This window comes from Eleutherodactylus coqui, chromosome 6 (genome assembly GCF_035609145.1).
Source record: "Eleutherodactylus coqui strain aEleCoq1 chromosome 6, aEleCoq1.hap1, whole genome shotgun sequence".
NCBI lineage: Eukaryota > Metazoa > Chordata > Amphibia > Anura > Eleutherodactylidae > Eleutherodactylus > Eleutherodactylus coqui.
The window spans coordinates 87703493-87722282 of record NC_089842.1 but is presented as its reverse complement, the minus strand read 5'-3'; the positions used below and the strand labels follow the sequence as shown (position 1 = coordinate 87722282).

At 46.1% G+C, this 18790-nt stretch overlaps 1 protein-coding gene across 1 annotated transcript; it reads right to left on the bottom strand.

The window, feature by feature from the left end:
• Positions 1-9113: 9113 nt before the first annotated feature.
• On the bottom strand, positions 9114-14889 carry LOC136632329 (toll-like receptor 13). The gene is made up of 2 exons (XM_066607126.1): positions 14825-14889; positions 9114-12539 (listed from the first exon to the last, which is right to left on the bottom strand). Exon 2 carries the CDS (start codon positions 12408-12410, stop codon positions 9561-9563), a length of 2850 nt encoding a protein of 949 aa, XP_066463223.1. The 5' UTR covers positions 12411-12539; positions 14825-14889; the 3' UTR covers positions 9114-9560.
• Between the last annotated feature and the right edge of the window lie 3901 nt (positions 14890-18790).

The following is an 18790-nucleotide window of genomic DNA, read 5'->3' as shown; positions in this document are numbered from 1 at the left end:
AAATCCAATCCTGTGCCACCTCCATCAGGAGCTGCACACGTGGGCATAGCAATGGGGAACCCATGTGCCACACACTATTCATTCTGTCAAGGTGTCTGCATGCCCCAGTCAGACCGGGGTTTTTTATAAATAGTCACAGGCAGGTACAACTCCGCAATGGGAATTCCGTGTGCACCCACAGCATGGGTGGCTCCCTGGAACCCACCGGCTGTACATAAATGTATCCCATTGCGGTTCCCTGGACAGCAGAGCTAACGTCAGATTAAATGCAGGTGGGCTTCGGCCCACACTGCATGCCCCAGTCACCCTGGGTTTTTTTATAAGTAGACACAGGCAGGTACAACTCCCTATTGTGAAGTCCCTGTGGGCCGACAGCATGGGTGGCTCCCTGGAACCCACCGGCGGTACATAAATGTATCCCATTGCACTGCCCAGCACAGCTGAGGTAACGTCAGGTTTAATGCAGGTGGGCTTCGGCCCACACTGCATGCCCCAGTCAGACTGGGGATCTTTAGAAGTGGACACATGCAGTTACAACTCTGTGTGGACCGACAGCATGGGTGGGTCCCAGGAAGCCACCGACGGTACATAAATATATCCCATTGCAGTGCCCAGCACAGCTGAGGTAACGTCAGGTTTAATGCAGGTGGGCTAAAAATTACTAGGATTACACTGTAGGCGAGGGCCCAAAAAAATTGGTGTACCAACAGTACTAATGTACCTCAGAAAAATTGCCCATGCCCAACCAAGAGAGCAGGTGAAACCCATTAATCGCTTTGGTTAATGTGGCTTAATTTGTAACTAGGCCTGTAGGCAGCCCAGTTATAATAAAAATTGGTTCAGGTGCAAGTTTCAACGCTTTAATGAGAATTGAAACGTATAAACATTGTTTACAAAAGTAATGACTGAGCCTTGTGGGCCTAAGAAAAATTGCCCGTTCAGCGTGATTACGTGAGGTTTCAGGAGGAGGAGGATGAATATAATACACAGATTGATGAAGCTAAAAGCTCCCCGCTTTTTATGGTGATAGAGAACGATGCTTCCATCCGTGGGTGCAGCCTACGTATTGTTTAGGTACCGCTGCTGTCTGCTGGTGGAGAAGAGAACTCTGGGAAAATCCAGGCTTTGTTCATCTTTATGAGTGTAAGCCTGTCGGCACTGTCGGTTGACAGGCGGGTACGCTTACCCGTGATGATTCCCCCAGCTGCACTAAACACCCTCTCTGACAAGACACTAGCCGCAGGACAAGCAAGCACCTCCAGGGCATACAGCGTGAGTTCAGGCCACGTGTCCAGCTTCGACACCCAGTAGTTACAGTGCTCCCGCCGACTCAGCCTTGACTGGGGAGCGGTGACACAGTCTTGCTGGGGAGCCATAAAGCTGGCAAAGGCCTTGGAGAGTGTTCCCCTGCCTGCGCTGTACATGCTGCCTGATCTCCGTGCCTCCCCTGCTACCTGGCCCTCGGAACTGCGCCTTCTGCCACTAGTGCTGTCGGATGGGAATTTTACCATCAGTTTGTCCGCCAGGGTCCTGTGTTATAGCATCACTCTTGAACCCCTTTCCTCTTCGGGTATGAGAGTGGAAAGGTTCTCCTTATACCGTGGGTCGAGCAGTGTGTACACCCAGTAATCCGTAGTGGCCAGAATGCGTGTAACGCGAGGGTCACGAGAAAGGCATCCTAACATGAAGTCCACCATGTGTGCCAGGGTACCTGTATGCAACACATGGCTGTCCTCACTAGGAAGATCACTTTCAGGATCCTCCTCCCCCTCCTCAGGCCATACACGCTGAAAGGATGACAGGCAAGCAGCATGGGTACCCTCAGCAGTGGGCCAAGCTGTCTCTTCCCCCTCCTCCTCATGCTCCTCCCTCTCCTCCTCCTCCTCCTCAACGCGCTGAGATATAGACAGGAGGGTGCTCTGACTATCCAGCGACATACTGTCTTCCCCCGCCTCCGTTTCCGAGCGCAAAGCATCTGCCTTTATGCTTTGCAGGGAACTTCTCAAGAGGCATAGCAGAGGAATGGTGACGCTAATGATTGCAGCATTGCCGCTCACCATCTGGGTAGACTCCTCAAAGTTTCCAAGGACCTGGCAGATGGCTGCCAACCAGGCCCACTCTTCTGTAAAGAGTTGAGGAGGCTGACTCCCACTACGCCGCCCATGTTGGAGTTGGTATTCCACTATAGCTCTACGCTGCTCATAGAGCCTGGCCAACATGTGGAGCGTAGAGTTCCACCGTGTGGGCACGTCGCACAGCAGTCGGTGCACTGGCAGATTAAACCAATTGTGCAGGGTCCGCAGGGTGGCAGCATCCGTGTTGGACTTGCGGAAATGTGCGCAGAGCCGGCGCACCTTTCTGAGCAGGTCTGACAAGCATGGGTAGCTTTTCAGAAACCGCTGAACCACCAAATTAAAGACGTGGGCCAGGCATGGCACGTGCGTGAGGCTGCCGAGCTGCAGAGCCGCCACCAGGTTACGGCCGTTGTCACACACGACCATGCTGGTTGGAGGCTCAGCGGCGAAAGCCAGCGGTTGGTCTGCTCTGTCAGACCCTGCAGCAGTTTGTGGGCTGTGTGCCTCTTCTCTCCTAAGCTGAGTAGTTTCAGCACGGCCTGCTGGCGCTTGCCCACCCCTGTGCTGCCACCCCACGCGACACCGACTGCTGGCGACGTGCTGCTGCTGACACATCTTGATTGCGAGACAGAGGTTGCGTAGGAGGAGGAGGAGGGTGGTTAAGTGGAGGAAGCATACACCGCCGCAGATACCAGCACCGAGCTGGGGCCCGCAATTTTGGGGGTGGGTAGGACGTGAGCGGTCCCAGGCTCTGACTCGGTCCCAGCCTCCACTAAATTCACCCAATGTGCCGTCAGGGAGATATAGTGGCCCTGCCCACCTGTGCTTGTCCACGTGTCCGTTGTTAAGTGGACCTTGGCAGTAACCGCGTTGGTGAGGGCGCATACAATGTTGCGGGAGACGTGATCATGCAGGGCTGGGACGGCACATCGGGAAAAGTAATGGCGACTGGGAACCGAGTAGCGCGGGGCCGCCGCCGCCATCATGTTTTTGAAAGCCTCCGTTTCCACAAGCCTATACGGCAGCATCTCCAGGCTGATCAATTTGGCTATGTGCACGTTTAACGCTTGAGCGTGCGGGTGCGTGGTGGCGTACTTGCGCTTGCGCTCAAACAGTTGCCCTAGCGAAGGCTGGACGCTGCGCTGAGAGACATTGCTGGATGGGGCCGAGGACAGCGGAGGTGAGGGTGTGGGTGCAGGCCGGGAGACGGTCGTGCCTGTGTCCTGAGAGGCGGTGAACGGCCTTCGTCCCACCTTGTGGGGTGCTTGGCCATCATATGCCTGCACATGCTGGTGGTGGTGAGGCTGGTGGTGGTGGCTCCCTGGCTGATCTTGGCGCGACAAACCTTGCACACCACAGTTCGTCGGTCGTCTGCACTCTCAGTGAAAAACTGCCAGACCTTTGAGCACCTCGGCCTCTGCAGGGTGGCATGGCGCGAGGGGGCATTTTGGGAAACAGTTGGTGGATTATTCGCTCTGGCCCTCCCTCTACCCCTGGCCACCGCACTGCCTCTTCCAACCTGCCCTGCTGCTGCACTTGCCTCCCCCTCTGAAGACCTGTCCTCAGTAGGCTTAGCAAACCAGGTGGGGTCAGTCACCTCATCGTCCAGCTGCTCTTCCTCCAAATCCTCTGTGCGCTCCTCCCTTGGACTTACTGCAATTACTACTACCTGAGTGATAGACAACTGTGTCTCATCGTCATCGTCCTCCTCACCCACTGAAAGCTCTTGAGACAGTTGCCGGAAGTCCCCAGCCTCATCCCCCGGACCCCGGGAACTTCCCAAAGGTTGGGCATCGGTCACGACAAACTCCTCTGGTGGGAGAGGAACCATTGCTGCCCATTCTGGGCAGGGGCCTGAGAACAGTTCCTGGGAGTCTGCCTGCTCCTCAGAATGTGTCATTGTAATGGAGTGAGGAGGCTGGGAGAAAGGAGGAGCAGCAGCCAGAGAATTCAGAGTTGCAGCAGTGGACGGCGTAGAAGTCTGGGTGGTTGATAGATTGCTGGATGCACTTTCTGTCATCCACGACAGGACCTGCTCACACTGCTCATTTTCTAATAAAGGTCTACCGCGTGGACCTATTATTTGTGAGATGAATCTGGGGACACCAGAAACTTGCCTCTCTCCTAATCCCGCAGCAGTCGGCTGCGATACACCTGGATCAGGAGCTCGGCCTGTGCCCACACCCTGACTTGGGCCTCCGCTTCCTCGCCCGCGTCCACGTCCTCTAGGCCTACCCCTACCCCTCAGCATGGTGTATTACGAGTAGAGCAGAAACAGAATGCTGTAATTAAATGTTCCACTTATTGGCCTGTGGTTGGAGGCTGACTTCCCTCTACGGAACACACAGCAGAGCCAGGAAAAATTTTGCGCACGCCTGTGGTGAGACATAGGTGCGTATCACTCAGCTAGTGGAATTCACAGCGCAGAAGCAGTCAAGTCACCAAAGGGCAGTGTACGTACACCTTAAGTATTTGGCTTCACTTTTTTTAAATGGTGAGCTGAAACACCAGACAGATACTGTATGCAGCGTATATTATGTTTACTGTTTCCCTCTGGCGCTATCATGGCGGTGCTGTAACGGAGACAGCAGAGCCAGGAAACAATTTTGCACATGCCGGTAGTGAGACGTAGGTGCGTATCACTCAGCTAGTGGAATTCACAGCGCAGAAGCAGTCAAGTTGCCAAAGGGCAGTGGTACGCCTTAAGTATTTGGCTTCAGTTTTTTTAAATGGTGAGCTGAAACACCAGACAGATACTGTATGCAGCGTATATTATGTTTACTGTTTCCCTCTGGCGCTATCACGGCGGTGATGTAACGGAGACAGCAGAGCCAGGAAACAATTTTGCGCATGCCTGTAGTGAGACGTAGGTGCGTATCACTCAGCTAGTGGAATTCACAGCGCAGAAGCAGTCAAGTCGCCAAAGGGCAGTGGTACGCCTTAAGTATTTGGCTCCACTTTTTTTAAATGGTGAGCTGAAACAGTAGACAGATACTGTATGCAGCGTATATTATGTTTACTGTTTCCCTCTGGCGCTATCACGGCGGTAATGTAACGGAGACAGCAGAGCCAGGAAACAATTTTGCGCACGCCTGTAGTGAGACGTAGGTGCGTATCACTCAGCTAGTGGAATTCACAGCACAGAAGCAGTCAAGTCACCAAAGGGCAGTGGTACGCCTTAAGTATTTGGCTTCACTTTTTTAAAATGGTGAGCTGAAACAGCAGACAGATACTGTATGCAGCGTATATTATGTTTACTGTTTCCCTCTGGCGCTATCACGGCGGTGATGTAACGGTGACAGCAGAGCCAGGAAACAAATTTGCGCACGCCTGTAGTGAGACATGGGTGCGTATCACTCAGCTAGTGGAATTCACAGCACAGAAGCAGTCAAGTCGCCAAAGGGCAGTGGTACGCCTTAAGTATTTGGCTTCACTTTTTTAAAATGGTGAGCTGAAACACCAGACAGATACTGTATGCAGCGTATATTATGTTCACTGTTTCCCTCTGGCGCTATGACGGCGGTGATGTAACGGGCACAGCAGAGCCAGGAAACAATTTTGCGCAAGCCTGCTGTAACGCTTAGCTGCGTATTAATTAGGACTACTACACCCAGCAGACACGCAGTACACTGAAGACGGTCACAGGCAGCCCAAATATAGTATTTTTCCCCAATTTTTTTGAAAAAGCCCACTGCCTATATAGACAGTATATCTCTTTCACCTTTCCCACTGTCCCTGCCTCACCAGTACTGCCCCTATGCTGAGTAAAATGACTGCAGACTGAGGACGCAATGGTCTGCACGCCTGATATACAAAAAAAAATAAATTGTGCAACATTGCTTAAAGCAGCCTCAACAGTACTGCAGACGGTCAGATGTGGCCCTAAGGGCTCAGTCACACGGGCGTTTAGTGCTGCGATTTGCGCATGCGCATGCGTCCGGCGATTTTTTAAAACCATTGCTTTGCAATGGTATCGGACACATGAGCGCTTTTTATGCGCTCGTCCGATAAATTAGAGAACAGAAATCGCAGATCGCACCTATCTGCGATCTGCGATTCCTGTTCTCTTCTCTATATGCGCTCAATGGGGCCGGCGGCAGCAGCGCCGACCCCAATGAGAACATATAGAAGACAAATCATTCTTCTCTTCCACAGCTGGAACAGCTGTGGCAGAGAAGAACGATGTTTGCCCATTGAATTCAATGGAGCGGCAATACAGCCGCTCCATTGAAAGCAATGGGCTGCCGGCGTGCGTGGGGTTAATTGTCGGGAAGGGGTTAAATATATAACCCCTTTCCTGCAATGCATCCTGAAAAGTGAAAAAATAAAAAAAAAGGATGTACTCACCTGCTCCCGGCAGCCTGAGATCCCCGCGGCGGTCCTGCAGTGGGTGTGAAGGGGGTGTGACTCAGGCTTGCCCCTGATTGGCTCAGCCTGAGCCAATCAGAGGCTGATCTCAGTCACACCCATTCATGAATTCATGAATGGGTGTGACTGAGACTTGCTTCTGATTGGCTCAGCGCTGAGCCAATCAGGGGCAAGCCTGAGTCACACCCCCTTCACACCCACTGCAGGCCGGCCGCCGGGATCTCCAGCTGCCGGGAGCAGGTAAGTACATACATTTTTTTTATTTTTTCACTTTTCAGGCTGCATTGCAGGAAAGGGGTTATATATTTAACCCCTTCCCGACAATTCATCCCACACTCGCCCGCAGCGCTTGCATTCAATGGAGCCGCTGTATTGCCGTCTCCATTGAATGCAATGCGCTGGACAGCTCCGGCCCGTTTCTAATGAAACGCGGCTAGGAGCAGATTTTCGGGCGATTTTTGGGCCGATTTTTCGGCGCCGGTCAGGCGATTTGCGCATGCGCATCCGTCATGCGATGCCCAAATCGCGTGAAAAAACGCCCGTGTGACTAAGGCCTAAGAAGGACCGTTGGGATTCTTCAAGCCTAAAATAACACCTAACGCTCTCTCTATAGCAGCAGCATCAGCAGCACTTTCCCTGATCTATGTCAGAATGCATCTGTGGCGAGCCGCGGGCGGGGCAGATTTTAATATTCGGGTGACACCTGATCTCCCCAGCCACTCACTGCAGGGGGGTGGTATAGGGCTGGAACGTCACAGGAGGAAGTTGTAATGCCTTCCATGTCTTTCTATTGGCCAGAAAAGCGCGCAAATGTCTCAGAGATGAAAGTGAAAGTAACTCGAACACCGCGTGGTACTCGTCTCGAGTAACAAGCATCTCGAACACCCTAATACTTGAACGAGCATCAAGCTCGGACGAGTACGCTCGCTCATCTCTACTCATTACTTGAGATGAGCGAGCGTACTCGGATAAGCGGTACTCGCTCGAGTAATTGGCTTTATCCGAGTATCGCTGTGCTCGGGGCTAAAGGTTCGGGTGCCGCTGCGGCTGACAGGTGAGTCGCAGCGGGGAGCAGGGGAGAGCGGGCGGGAGAGAAGGAGAGAAAGATCTTACCTCCGTTCCTCCCTGCTCTCCCCTGCAGCTCCCCGCTCCGTGCCGGCACCCGAATCTTTAGCCCCGAGCACAGCGGTACTCGGATAAAGCCAATTACTCGAGTGAGTACCGCTTATCCGAGTACGCTCGCTCATCTCTATTCATTACCAAAATGTTGTCCAAACTCATCAATCGCAATGGAGCCAAACGACTCTTGCATATGTATAGGGAACTCCTGAGTTTTCCCTGACAGGTGATGTTGGGGAAAGAAGGATTGGGCGTGTTGAATTTCAGCACCAGATCCTTTTGTTCTTCCTGGAGATAAGCTGCCACCAGAGTTTTGCTGATTCTTCCCCCACTCTCCCAACAGAAAACACATGAGCACCCTCTTGAACCAAGTATTCATGTATATCTATTTAACTCATTTATATAGCGCATACATATTCCTCCACACTATACATCATAGAGTTTTATCCCTATTGGCGCTCACAATCTACATACAAACTCAATGCAGATATTACCCTTATAGCCCATTTACACAGGATGATTATCTTTCAGAGTTGTTTCTGCTCTCCTGCTGGAATTTGAAAGGCAGTCGTCCCATGTATCTGCATGCAGAAAACTGAACAACTAGCCGTTCAGTGTAAACAGCACCCACTGTTCAGTTCCTAACGACTGTTTGATTACAGTGAATAGAGGCGGGCAGAGGGAGAATGCTCTCCAGCCGCCCTGCCTCCATACTGGCCATGCTCTGAGCGATGCCAGTGATACTCGCTCCTCTGCAACAGCATAGAAGCGAGTTTCACTGGGACACGCTGTCAGGCATAGTTTGCCTGACTGCTCGTCCCTTGTAAATGGGGCTTAAGTCAGGGTTGAACCAAGGACCCCATTGAAGGATAATAAGGATTGAGCAGTTAGATTTCATGCTTCCCGATGCTTTTTTTCTCGAGGAAATAAGCAGCTGCTGTAAGGGTGTGGCAGTGGCTTACGCACCTCTTCCTATTTAGATAAAAATTTACAGCCCAGTCAACTGTGCATTTGGGATCTAGAGAGATAGCGGTCATCTAAAAGAGTGTTCAGCTATCCAATATGTATAGCCAGCCTAAGGGTTTGACTTTTATCTAATTTACTTTATGAGGCAGTTTCCTTTTATCACAGGTACAGTACGTGAGACAACTGCTAACATTTCCCCCAATAAACTGTAGCAAAGCTCTTCTAGAGTCTTTTAAGAGGTTGTCCAGGATTAGAAGGTGTATGTTCTTTTTCCAGAACCAGCACCACTCTTGTCCTTGGTTCTGTCTAGTATACAGGACAGGAGAGCCAACAAGCTCTTTCATCTTCCCTCAATATGATGCACAGTGATTCTCGGACATGTGATGAAACCTTTATAAATTTAAGAGACTCTTGTCTTTTTCTGCAGCAAAGGGAAGGATCAGACTGTATTATGGCCTCCATACAGGATACTCCCCATGAGCCTTGCTGGTATTGCAACTCAGTCCCATTCACTTGAATTGGGCTGAGCAACAATTCTAGAAACAATCTACAAGCTGTACCTTCTTCCAAAATAGAATACATCTAATATCTGCATGTTTTATTGAATTTCCTATGATACAATTTCCATCGTACACATCCTATCATACATGTCTTCTTAGGTTATAAACATAGTAAGAGAATAGAAATAGAAACTGGCAGTGGAGAAGGTGCAACACTTCAGGTTAAAGCAAATCGGAAGTGACCAAAGGTTTGGGAAACTTCTCCTTTTAATTAACAAAGTACGTGATCAGCTTACGAAAATGCGTTTCGGGGATAACCCCTTCATCAGTTCAGCTGGTGTTTAAAACATACAAGCAATTGGTGGGTCCCAAAAGGGTTAATAATGAGATCCTGTTTACCTGTGGGGTGCGGGTCAGCTAGGACAGGAGCCTTAGGTCATAAACATGACAGTATCATTCGATAAAAAGGGAACCACACAAACAATGAACAATTTGGTAAAACAACATATTTACAATACTCTTAATACAGTGATTAGCATGGTAGATTTGATAAGAGGGAGGCTTCATCATCAGTAATTAATAATTCATCATCTGCTATGTCACCACCCCTCAATGCTTTTCTGACTTTGGCCCAAAATAACTTTTGAGCCTCAGGTGCTATGGGCCATGTGATGTAAGTCTTCTTCAGCATGACTTTTCTCATCCTGTGGTAGGTGGAAAGCTCTCGTAGTGGGATGTCCTCCAAAAATATGAGAACAAGAACATCTCTCATTTCATCAAACAACTTATAGCTGGCCAACTGCATCTCCATGGAACACCACTCACTTCGAAGATAGCTCCTGCTCACCACGCAGAGGGTCTTTCGACTGTCGTGAATGCTATCCACAATGTTGTCTACAATGTCCCTTCCTAGTTGAAAATCCCGATGATGGAGGCAAAGTCGAAGTCCTTTTGAGGAATGACATCTTTCTAGCATGGGCAACATTGTTTCATATACCCAATCTTCATCCTGAGTGTTGTAGGACACAAAGGCATCATACTTGTAGAGGTCCTTGTCAGATTTCCAGCGTTCATGCAGCCATGAAATGAAAAGGAAGTAATTATATTTGATGCGCCAGTAGGATTTGCTGTAGACAATGGGTATGATTGTCAAGAGGCACAAGAAGAAGAAAGATGAGCAAAATAGTATTAGCTTTGCTTTAAGATCACATACATGGGTATCAAAACTATGGAATAAAACAGAATTGTTATTGCTGCATGTTATGTTATAAGCATACACTATTTGTACATGTGAGACATTCAACCACCTTTGTAAGTCTTTATTATCACAAGTGCATGTCAGGGGACACTTCCATATGTCAAGGTATTCCAACTTTGTCATGTTTTCAAATATTTTTATATCTATTTGTTTTAGCCCATTCTTTGTTAACTGGAGTCTTCTGAGATTGCTAAGGCTTGCAAAGATATCTGGACTCAGAGACTCTATACACATATTTTCCAGGTCTAAGAATTTTAGTTTGACTAAGTTTTTGAAAATTCCTGGTGATAAGTTTTGAACTCCATTACAGTCTTCTGCCAAATTGAGATATGTCAGATTTGTGAGCTCATCGAACACATCGTTTCCTAACTGGGTGAGTCTGTTATATCCCAAATAAAGATTCCGTAGGCTCACCAGGCCTTTAAAGAAGCCCCTTGGAATGATCACTAGACCATAAGGCTGTTGACCAGGAAGTTTCAAGTCATAGACATTATGAAGTTTTGAGAATGGCGTAATATATTGTCTGGAAGATAGATATTGTAACTTATTTGACTGCAAGTCCAAGACCTGCAATGTTGCCTCCACACCATTGAACATGTCACCGCTAATTCTTTTAATTTGGTTTAAATCCAGATATAACTTTGAAAGACATTTCATTCCAATGAATGACCCATTTTTAACCTGTGTAATCTTGTTTCCTCCAAGATCCAATATGATCAAATTCTCCAAACCTTGGAATGTGTTTTCAAAAATGACAGACACCCTGTTATTCCGGAGGTTGAGAGTTGTAAGATTTCTTAAATGCAAAAAGGAATTGCTGTACAGATCTGTTATCAGGTTATTATCCAAACGCAATGTCCTGAGATTACTTAATCCAGAAAAACAATATTTGCCCAGAAAGATAATATTGTTAATGTTCAAATTTAGCACTTTCAAATTAGGTGCGTTGGTAAATGCATGAGAGTCGATTGACCATATTCTGTTAAATCGAAAAGATATTGACTTCAGCTCTGGGAAAATGGTTGCTTTGCGACAGGACTCTAGCTTTTTTAAGAGGTTATGTTCGATAGTCAAAGCTGAAAGCTTGGAAGGGTTGAGGAACATCAGGCAGCTGACATTTTTAAGCCTATTGTGTGATAAGTCCACCTGGACACTGGAGCTACAATTTTCCAATGTGGCTTTCGGCAAAAAATTGATGTTGTTCTGAATTAAATTCAAGTGTGAAATCTCTTTGCCTCGTAAATAGGAACATATTTCCCTTAATTTATAAGCAGTGTTTAAATTTAATCCCGAGTAATCGATCCTGTTGGGTGGTATGGTGGGATTCTCCAAAAATGTAGAAATATTGAAATGAGGATTAGATGCTATGGTTAAATAGTTTGTGTTTCTTAGGTTTACTTTTTGCAAGGAAGAGGAGGTGATGTTGTTGTAGGACAGGTCAAGGTATTTGATCTTGACTAAAAAATCTTGGTGACATTTCAAGTCTTGTAGGTGATTTTGGCAAAGGAACAATGTGGACAAATTGCCTGGAAGTGAGTGGTTATGGATCAGCTGGCTGATATTATTAGTACACAAGCTGAGATTCTTGAGTTGGTTCAGCGGCTGAAGGGCAAGAACAACATTACTGAAATTGTTCAAATGGTTGGATGACAAGTTGAGACTTCTTAAGGTAAGAAGAGGTCTGAAGACTTCAGGATGTAAGAAGAAAAGTGCATTGTTATGTAAGAAGAGTTGGGTTAACCTTTCAAGTCCATGAAAAACTCCTAAAGATAAATTGTATATGTTGTTATAAGACAAATTCAAATCACTTAAGGCTGACAAGTTTTCAAAGGCCCCAGAGTCAACAATCTGCAGACGATTGTAGCTCATGTCCAAATTCTGAAGCTGAGGTAGGTGACTGAAGCTCCGGCAAGGTAAATATCTGATTGTGTTTCGAGAGATTGTGAGGATCTTAGCAGTACTGGGGATATCAGACACAACACTGTGTATGTCCAGTTCATGACGGTTCATGCATTGGAAAGTGGTAGCACTTCTATACTTTTGGATGCAATTTCTAAATCCGTAACTCGTCACCAAGGAAACAAAAAGAGCTCCAAACTGCACAATGACCAAGGGATACTTCATCCTTCATAAATAGTTGGCCTGGAGCTTATAGGTTATCTTCTTCATTGCTTCGAAATGATACAAAAGTGAAATGAGTCGAGTGGTAGCACCATGTTTCACAATGATATGAACATCCAGAAGACAAGTGCCCTAAAGGAGAAGATCACGGAGTTAGATTTCTGGCTCTTTCTTGGCACAAATATTTACATCACACCCTGAAATACAAGGAGAGGAGACAGCAGTGCAGATGCAGAAGGGTGTAACCATATAGTGTCCCAAATGTACAAAGATGTGTATTGTGTAGCATTAAAGGTTCAATCTGATATAAAAAAAAAAGCTCTATACGAGCTATTATTAGTTAGATTTTAATCAGTGATGTAGATATAACTTACCCCACCTATGTGATAGGAAACTGAACTGTAATGTAATAATGCACAATGGAGGATGCACAAAGTGGAGCTATACAACAGAAAATCATTCTGCTTTTTGCAGAGTAGTACTTCCATTTTTTTATACAAAGTTCTAAATTTCACTTCCCTTGATATAGACATAGAGTTCAGTGCTAAAATATTTATTGGCTGCAGTCACCACAAGGGGAAGCTCACTGAATGCAGATGTATAGTATATAAGTCTAATTAAACGCACCACCAGCTGTATAAATCTATATAGGAGCTCCCACTAGTGGTGACTACAGTCAGAAAGCGTTGATGGCATTTTGATACATTACCAGTGTCTGGTAGGTGGGGTTCTGAATTTTGTGATGCTTAGGGTGGTTTCACATCTGCATCTGGGGTTCCGGTCTCCTGCTCCATTTGGGGAACAGAAGAAGGGGATTCTCCTGGCTGAACGGCTACATCTTATGACAAAATCGAACAACACTGAATGGACCCCGTTGATGATAATCAGGTCTGTTCTGTTTACGCTCAGCTGGCCGGCATTTTACCGGAATAAAAATCACTTTATGCAGCATGTTTTCTTCCGGTATTTTGACCCGAATCTGTGACGGAACTTCCAACGGAAGGTTCTAGAACAGATGTGAAACCACCCTTACAGAGTGCTAGAATGAAGTTGCAAAGGTGTAAGGAAAATGTTGCATCTATTTACCTCTTGTCAAATGATCCCAGGGAATCGAACATTGATGGCACTCCTTTAATGTGTGACTACTTTAAGAAATATTTACTTCTGTCTCAAGTGTTTTAGTCAGGGATCACTGGTTACCTGCATAGTGGCATCCTTCATTAGCAGAAATCTGTCAGCTACCTTGAGCCCCATAATCTAAATAGCTGACCTGCTGAGTCCAGGCATAAAAATTTGAGAGCTGACATTGGCGTAACTGTGGGGAAGGTAAGTATAAAACTTACATCCTAGGACCACTTAAGATGCCCATACAGATCAGATGAACGTTGGCGGACCTCGATGTATATGTCTTACAAGGAGGGCGGTCGGGGGGAATAACTGTCAGTTGAACAAGCATTTGGCCAATAAGTATCTAAAGCGTATGGCCTGCTTAACTGTAAAAGAAGTTTCTAGCCCCTCTATTGCAAGTTAAAGAACAGAATATTATGGCTCAATATATAAATGTATATGGTCACCTGTGATATTGTGTATAAGCGAGAGAGAACACTATATGCTATAGGTGCAACCCTTATGGCTGCAATAGGGGTAGTGGAGGGGGAACCCCTGGCTCATATTGCTCTATTTTCCTCCCCAATTTGTGGTGGGAAGCTGCAGAATTCTCTCATCATGGAATTGTGGCTTTACACAGGACTATTGGCCGAATAATCATTCGTAAGAGTGAAAGCCAACAATAATCATTCCATGTAAATATGGCCACTGACAGAGTGAAAAGCATAATTCGCTCACTAGTTACTAGTCGTTTTGTTTCAAATCACCTAAAAATAGTCGCTGGTTGATGAAAAAAATCAACCCATGTAAAGTTACAGTCATTTGCATATGGATGACTTGTATCACTCTTCTCTCTCTTACTTTCTCTCTCCTCCGAAATGGAACAACTACTGAAAAATGATTGCTCTGTGTAAAAGCACACAAACAAGAATCGTTCCATTGCTAATAAGTCGCTTGATCAATTATTCTGAACAACTATTTGAATGATAGTTGATCAGTGTAAAGCCAGCCGGACTCTCTTCTCTCATACAGGGGGCAAGAATTAGAGTCTGCAAGATAATTCATCATAAACATTGATAATGCTTGGAGGGATCAGTGGCAAAAGACCTGGCCGTCAAAGAACACACTGGCCTGATACTATAAAAGCCAACACTAACATGCAAGTGATCGAACTGAAAGAAATAGTACAAAAAATATAAGGTGCCATAAACCCTATAGTACACACCATGTATAGAGCAGCAGAGATAGTGTCCTTGATGGCCAGAGCTATAAGCATACACATAGAATATAACTAGATACTATACTCGTACCTTGTGTTAGCTCAGCTCCACCTGTAGCTCCGTCCTGCTCAGTATGGTGTCTGTCACTTTCTTTCTCTTCTCTAAAAATGAAATAAGGAAGTTCTGCTACAAGCGTTAGTCTCCACCTGACATAGGGAGTTTCGAATTACTCAATCGCATTGCAAAAAAATTTATTTCCACCTTGGAACCACATTAAAGGGGTTGCCCTGCACTGAAAGGTTTTTTTTTTTTTTGCATAGGCCCCCCGTTCAGTGCAGGACAAACCCAAGGGATGTGTTGAAATTAAAAAAAAAATTTTACTTACCCGAATCCCCTCTCTGCAACTTCTTCCTTCTTTTCCTCCAAGATGGCCGCCGGGATCTTCACCCACGATGCACCGCGGGTCTTCTCCCATGGTGCACCGTGGGCTCTGTGCGGTCCATTGCCAATTCCAGCCTCCTGATTGGCTGGAATCGGCACACATGACAGGGCGGAGCTACGTGATGACGCGTAGAAGGGGGCGGAGCCAGAACGCAGCTCGTGCCCGAACCGACCAGAAGGGAGAAGACCCTTCTGCGCAAGCGCGTCTAATCGGGCGATTAGACGCTGAAATTAGATGGCACCATGGAGACGGGGACGCCAGCGCAGGGAAGGTGAGTATATAACTTCTGTATGGCACATATTTCATGCATGATGTATATTACAAAGTGCATGTATATGGTCATACAGAAGTGTTAAACTTAACTTCTCATCGCGGGACAACCCCTTTAAGGTTTATATCAGGGCTGGCATTGGTCTTCATATGAATGGAATAAAGCATTATCTGACCCCTTCAGAAGTCCATATTCATTATGGGATCTCTTTCGAACAACAAACTTACATGAGGTTAGGTCACACGCCTGACAACCAGCGGAATTTTGGAAGCAGCTATGGTCAACAGTGGAATAAAACATAACAATCTATGGAAAAACACTAAAGCAAAGTATTTGCAATGGTTCTCAGCTTTTGGGGCAGATTTACTCTCTAAAATATTAAAAGGGGAATTCGGGCTTGCATTATATTAGAGGATGACATAATGGCGTGAAGCTGGAAGAGGGCACACCTGAGCAATGTTCGAAGCAGTGGTTCCACAGATTTGTAAGACCATTATGAAGTATTAGGACTAGAGATGAGCGAGCATACTCACTAAGGGCAATTACTCGATCGAGCATTGCCCTTAGCGAGTACCTGCCCGCTCGGAAGAAAAGGTTCGGCTGCCGGCGGCGGGCGGGGAGCTGCGGCGGAGAGCAGGGGGGAACAGAGGGGAGATCTCTCTCTCCCTCTCTCCCCCCCTGCTCCCCCTTGCTCACTGCCGCAACTCACCTGTCACCCGTGCCGGCAGCCGAACCTTTTCTTCCGAGTGGGGAGATACTCGCTAAGGACAATGCTCGATCGAGTAATTGTCCTTAGCGAGTATGCTTGCTCATCTCTAATTAGGACTGTTATGCTTCTGCCCCTTTCCTTTTGTATGTAGTTTAGCAAAAAAAGAAGGCAGCAAATTAAAGGGTCCCATACTCAATACCGAAAAGTTGTCCAAACTCATCAATCGCAATGGAAACAAAGGACTCTTGTGTATGTATGGGGATCTCTCGACTTTCCCCCGACAGATGATGTTGGGGAAAGATGGAACCAAGTGTTCATGCATATTTATTTATTGCATTTATTTAGTGCATACATATACCACCGCACTATAGATCATAGAGTTCTGTCCCCATTGGGGCTCACAATCTAAATTCACCTAAAGCCACACAAACACAAGGAAAACATACAAACTCCATGCATACATTACCCTTAGTCAGACTTGAACACAGGACCCAATTGCTAACCACTAAGCCACTGTGCTGCTCTGTATAGGGGAAATAGCTATCAGCCAAATAAATGTTGAAGGTACACCGATTGAAGGGGTATGGGCACATTTACACATGACTAAAATGAGACTACAAAGGGTTTGTAGCTTACAACAATTGAAGACATACGTTTATATATTGGCTGTATAGACAAAATCTTAGGAGAATTGTAAACTTGACTAATTGCAAAATTAGTTGCATTGGAGCAATGAAACTAACTGGTTGCATTAGTGTACACAACCTTTATGCTTAGTGGCCAGGGTTGCCAACCGTCTAGGACTTTTTTGCAGTGTCTGTGAAAAATATTAGATGCGTCCATGATTTTTTGTCTGGAGGTATTTGAGCGGGTTATTATAACTGTGATTATAGTCATATTATTGCTTACAGTAAATGTTAATAGTGAGTTCATAGATAGATACGTATCACTTATAATCTTTATCATTCAGTATGGTTTTCTGATTTGTCTGTAAAAAATGTTGGATGTCATTTTTGTATAAGTTGTGCAGGAAAAATTTAAATTCAGGTTGGTGCCTTAAAGGGGTTGTCCCGCGGCAGCAAGTGGGTCTATACACTTCTGTATGGCCATATTAATGCACTTTGTAATGTACATTGTGCATTAATTATGAGCCATACAGAAGTTATAAAAAGTTTTTCACTTACCTGCTCGGTTGCTGGCGTCCTCGTCTCCATGGTTGCCGTCTAATTTTCGCCGTCTAATGGCCAAATTAGACGCGCTTGCGCAGTCCGGGTCTTCTGCTCTTCTCAATGGGGCTCGGTGTAGCTCCGCCCCGTCACGTGCCGATTCCAGCCAATCAGGAGGCTGGAATCGGCAATGGACCGCACAGAAGCCCTGCGGTCCACGGAGGGAGAAGATGCCGGCGGCCATCTTCAGCCGGTAAGTATGAAGTCACCGGAGCGCGGGGATTCAGGTAAGCGCTGTGCGGATTTTTCTTTATGTCCCTGCATCGGGGTTGTCTCGCGCCGAACGGGGGGGGGGGGGGGTTTGAAAAAAAAAAACCCGTTTCGGCGCGGGACAACCCCTTTAAGTCATATATTATTAAATGCTGTATCATATTTCACTAGAAGTAGAATCTACAGTTTAGGGAATAACCGGGCTGAGGGATTCCCCCTCTTTTACAGTTGTGGTATCACCAGACTTTCAGAACCCGTAGGAACAGAAACTTCCACTACCCCCGGAATTAAAATGGAAATACATAAAAATAATATCTCTGATGTGTAAGAAATACACATTCTAAGCAAAATGCTATTGCTTAAAATGTTGCGTCAAAGGATTTCACTAATGCAATTTCTGAGTGGTGCTAAAGGGGTTTGACTGCTTTTTAAATCAGTGGTGGACCAAGCTCAGTTTGCATCAGTTTTATGACTTTTGAGTGGATTTCCCCAAGAGTGTTCATATGACTGCATAAAAACATATTTCTTGGAAGAACATATGATACTCCATACAGATGTTGTCCTTGGTGAGATTTGACCCAGGACCCAGCACTGCAAGGCAACAGTTCTAACCACTGAGCCTCCATGCTGCCCTTTAATCTACCAGTATGATCTTAGACTGTGGTAAATGTTATATGAACATAAAAGGAACATATAAAGTCTATTTAGAAGTACTGAAACTTTGGTCCCCAATTCCGTAGTGCTAACCACTATGCCACTATCCTCCAGAATGCAACATTGTAAAGGGGTTATCTGGATTTAAAACAACAACAGAAAAAAGAAAACATTTTCAAAAACTGTATTAGGAAATTCTGAATATAGATGGTGAGTAAAGGCGGTGGTTTGCCATTCAAGACCCTCATCTACACCATCCTCCCAAAAAATTGGGCAATTGAGCAAGAATCAAAAGTAGTATTTATTTTCATATGTTTATACTTAGTGGGACCTTATTTAGCCCTAATGACATCAGATACTCTCTGTGGCATACTTTCTACTAACATCTGATACACTTCAGCTGGTATTTCCCTCTATTCATCCTGCAAACATCTAGGGAAGAAAATGCATCGGCCCATTTACAATGGTACAAAGAGTGTCATTAACATTAGTTGAAGGTATGCCACAGAGAGTATCCAATGTCATTAGGGCCAAAGGAGCCCCA

Bases quoted from the DNA above. Each gene is read 5' to 3' on its own strand.
- LOC136632329 (XM_066607126.1), bottom strand. From the start codon at position 12,410: ATGAAGTATCCCTTGGTCATTGTGCAGTTTGGAGCTCTTTTTGTTTCC.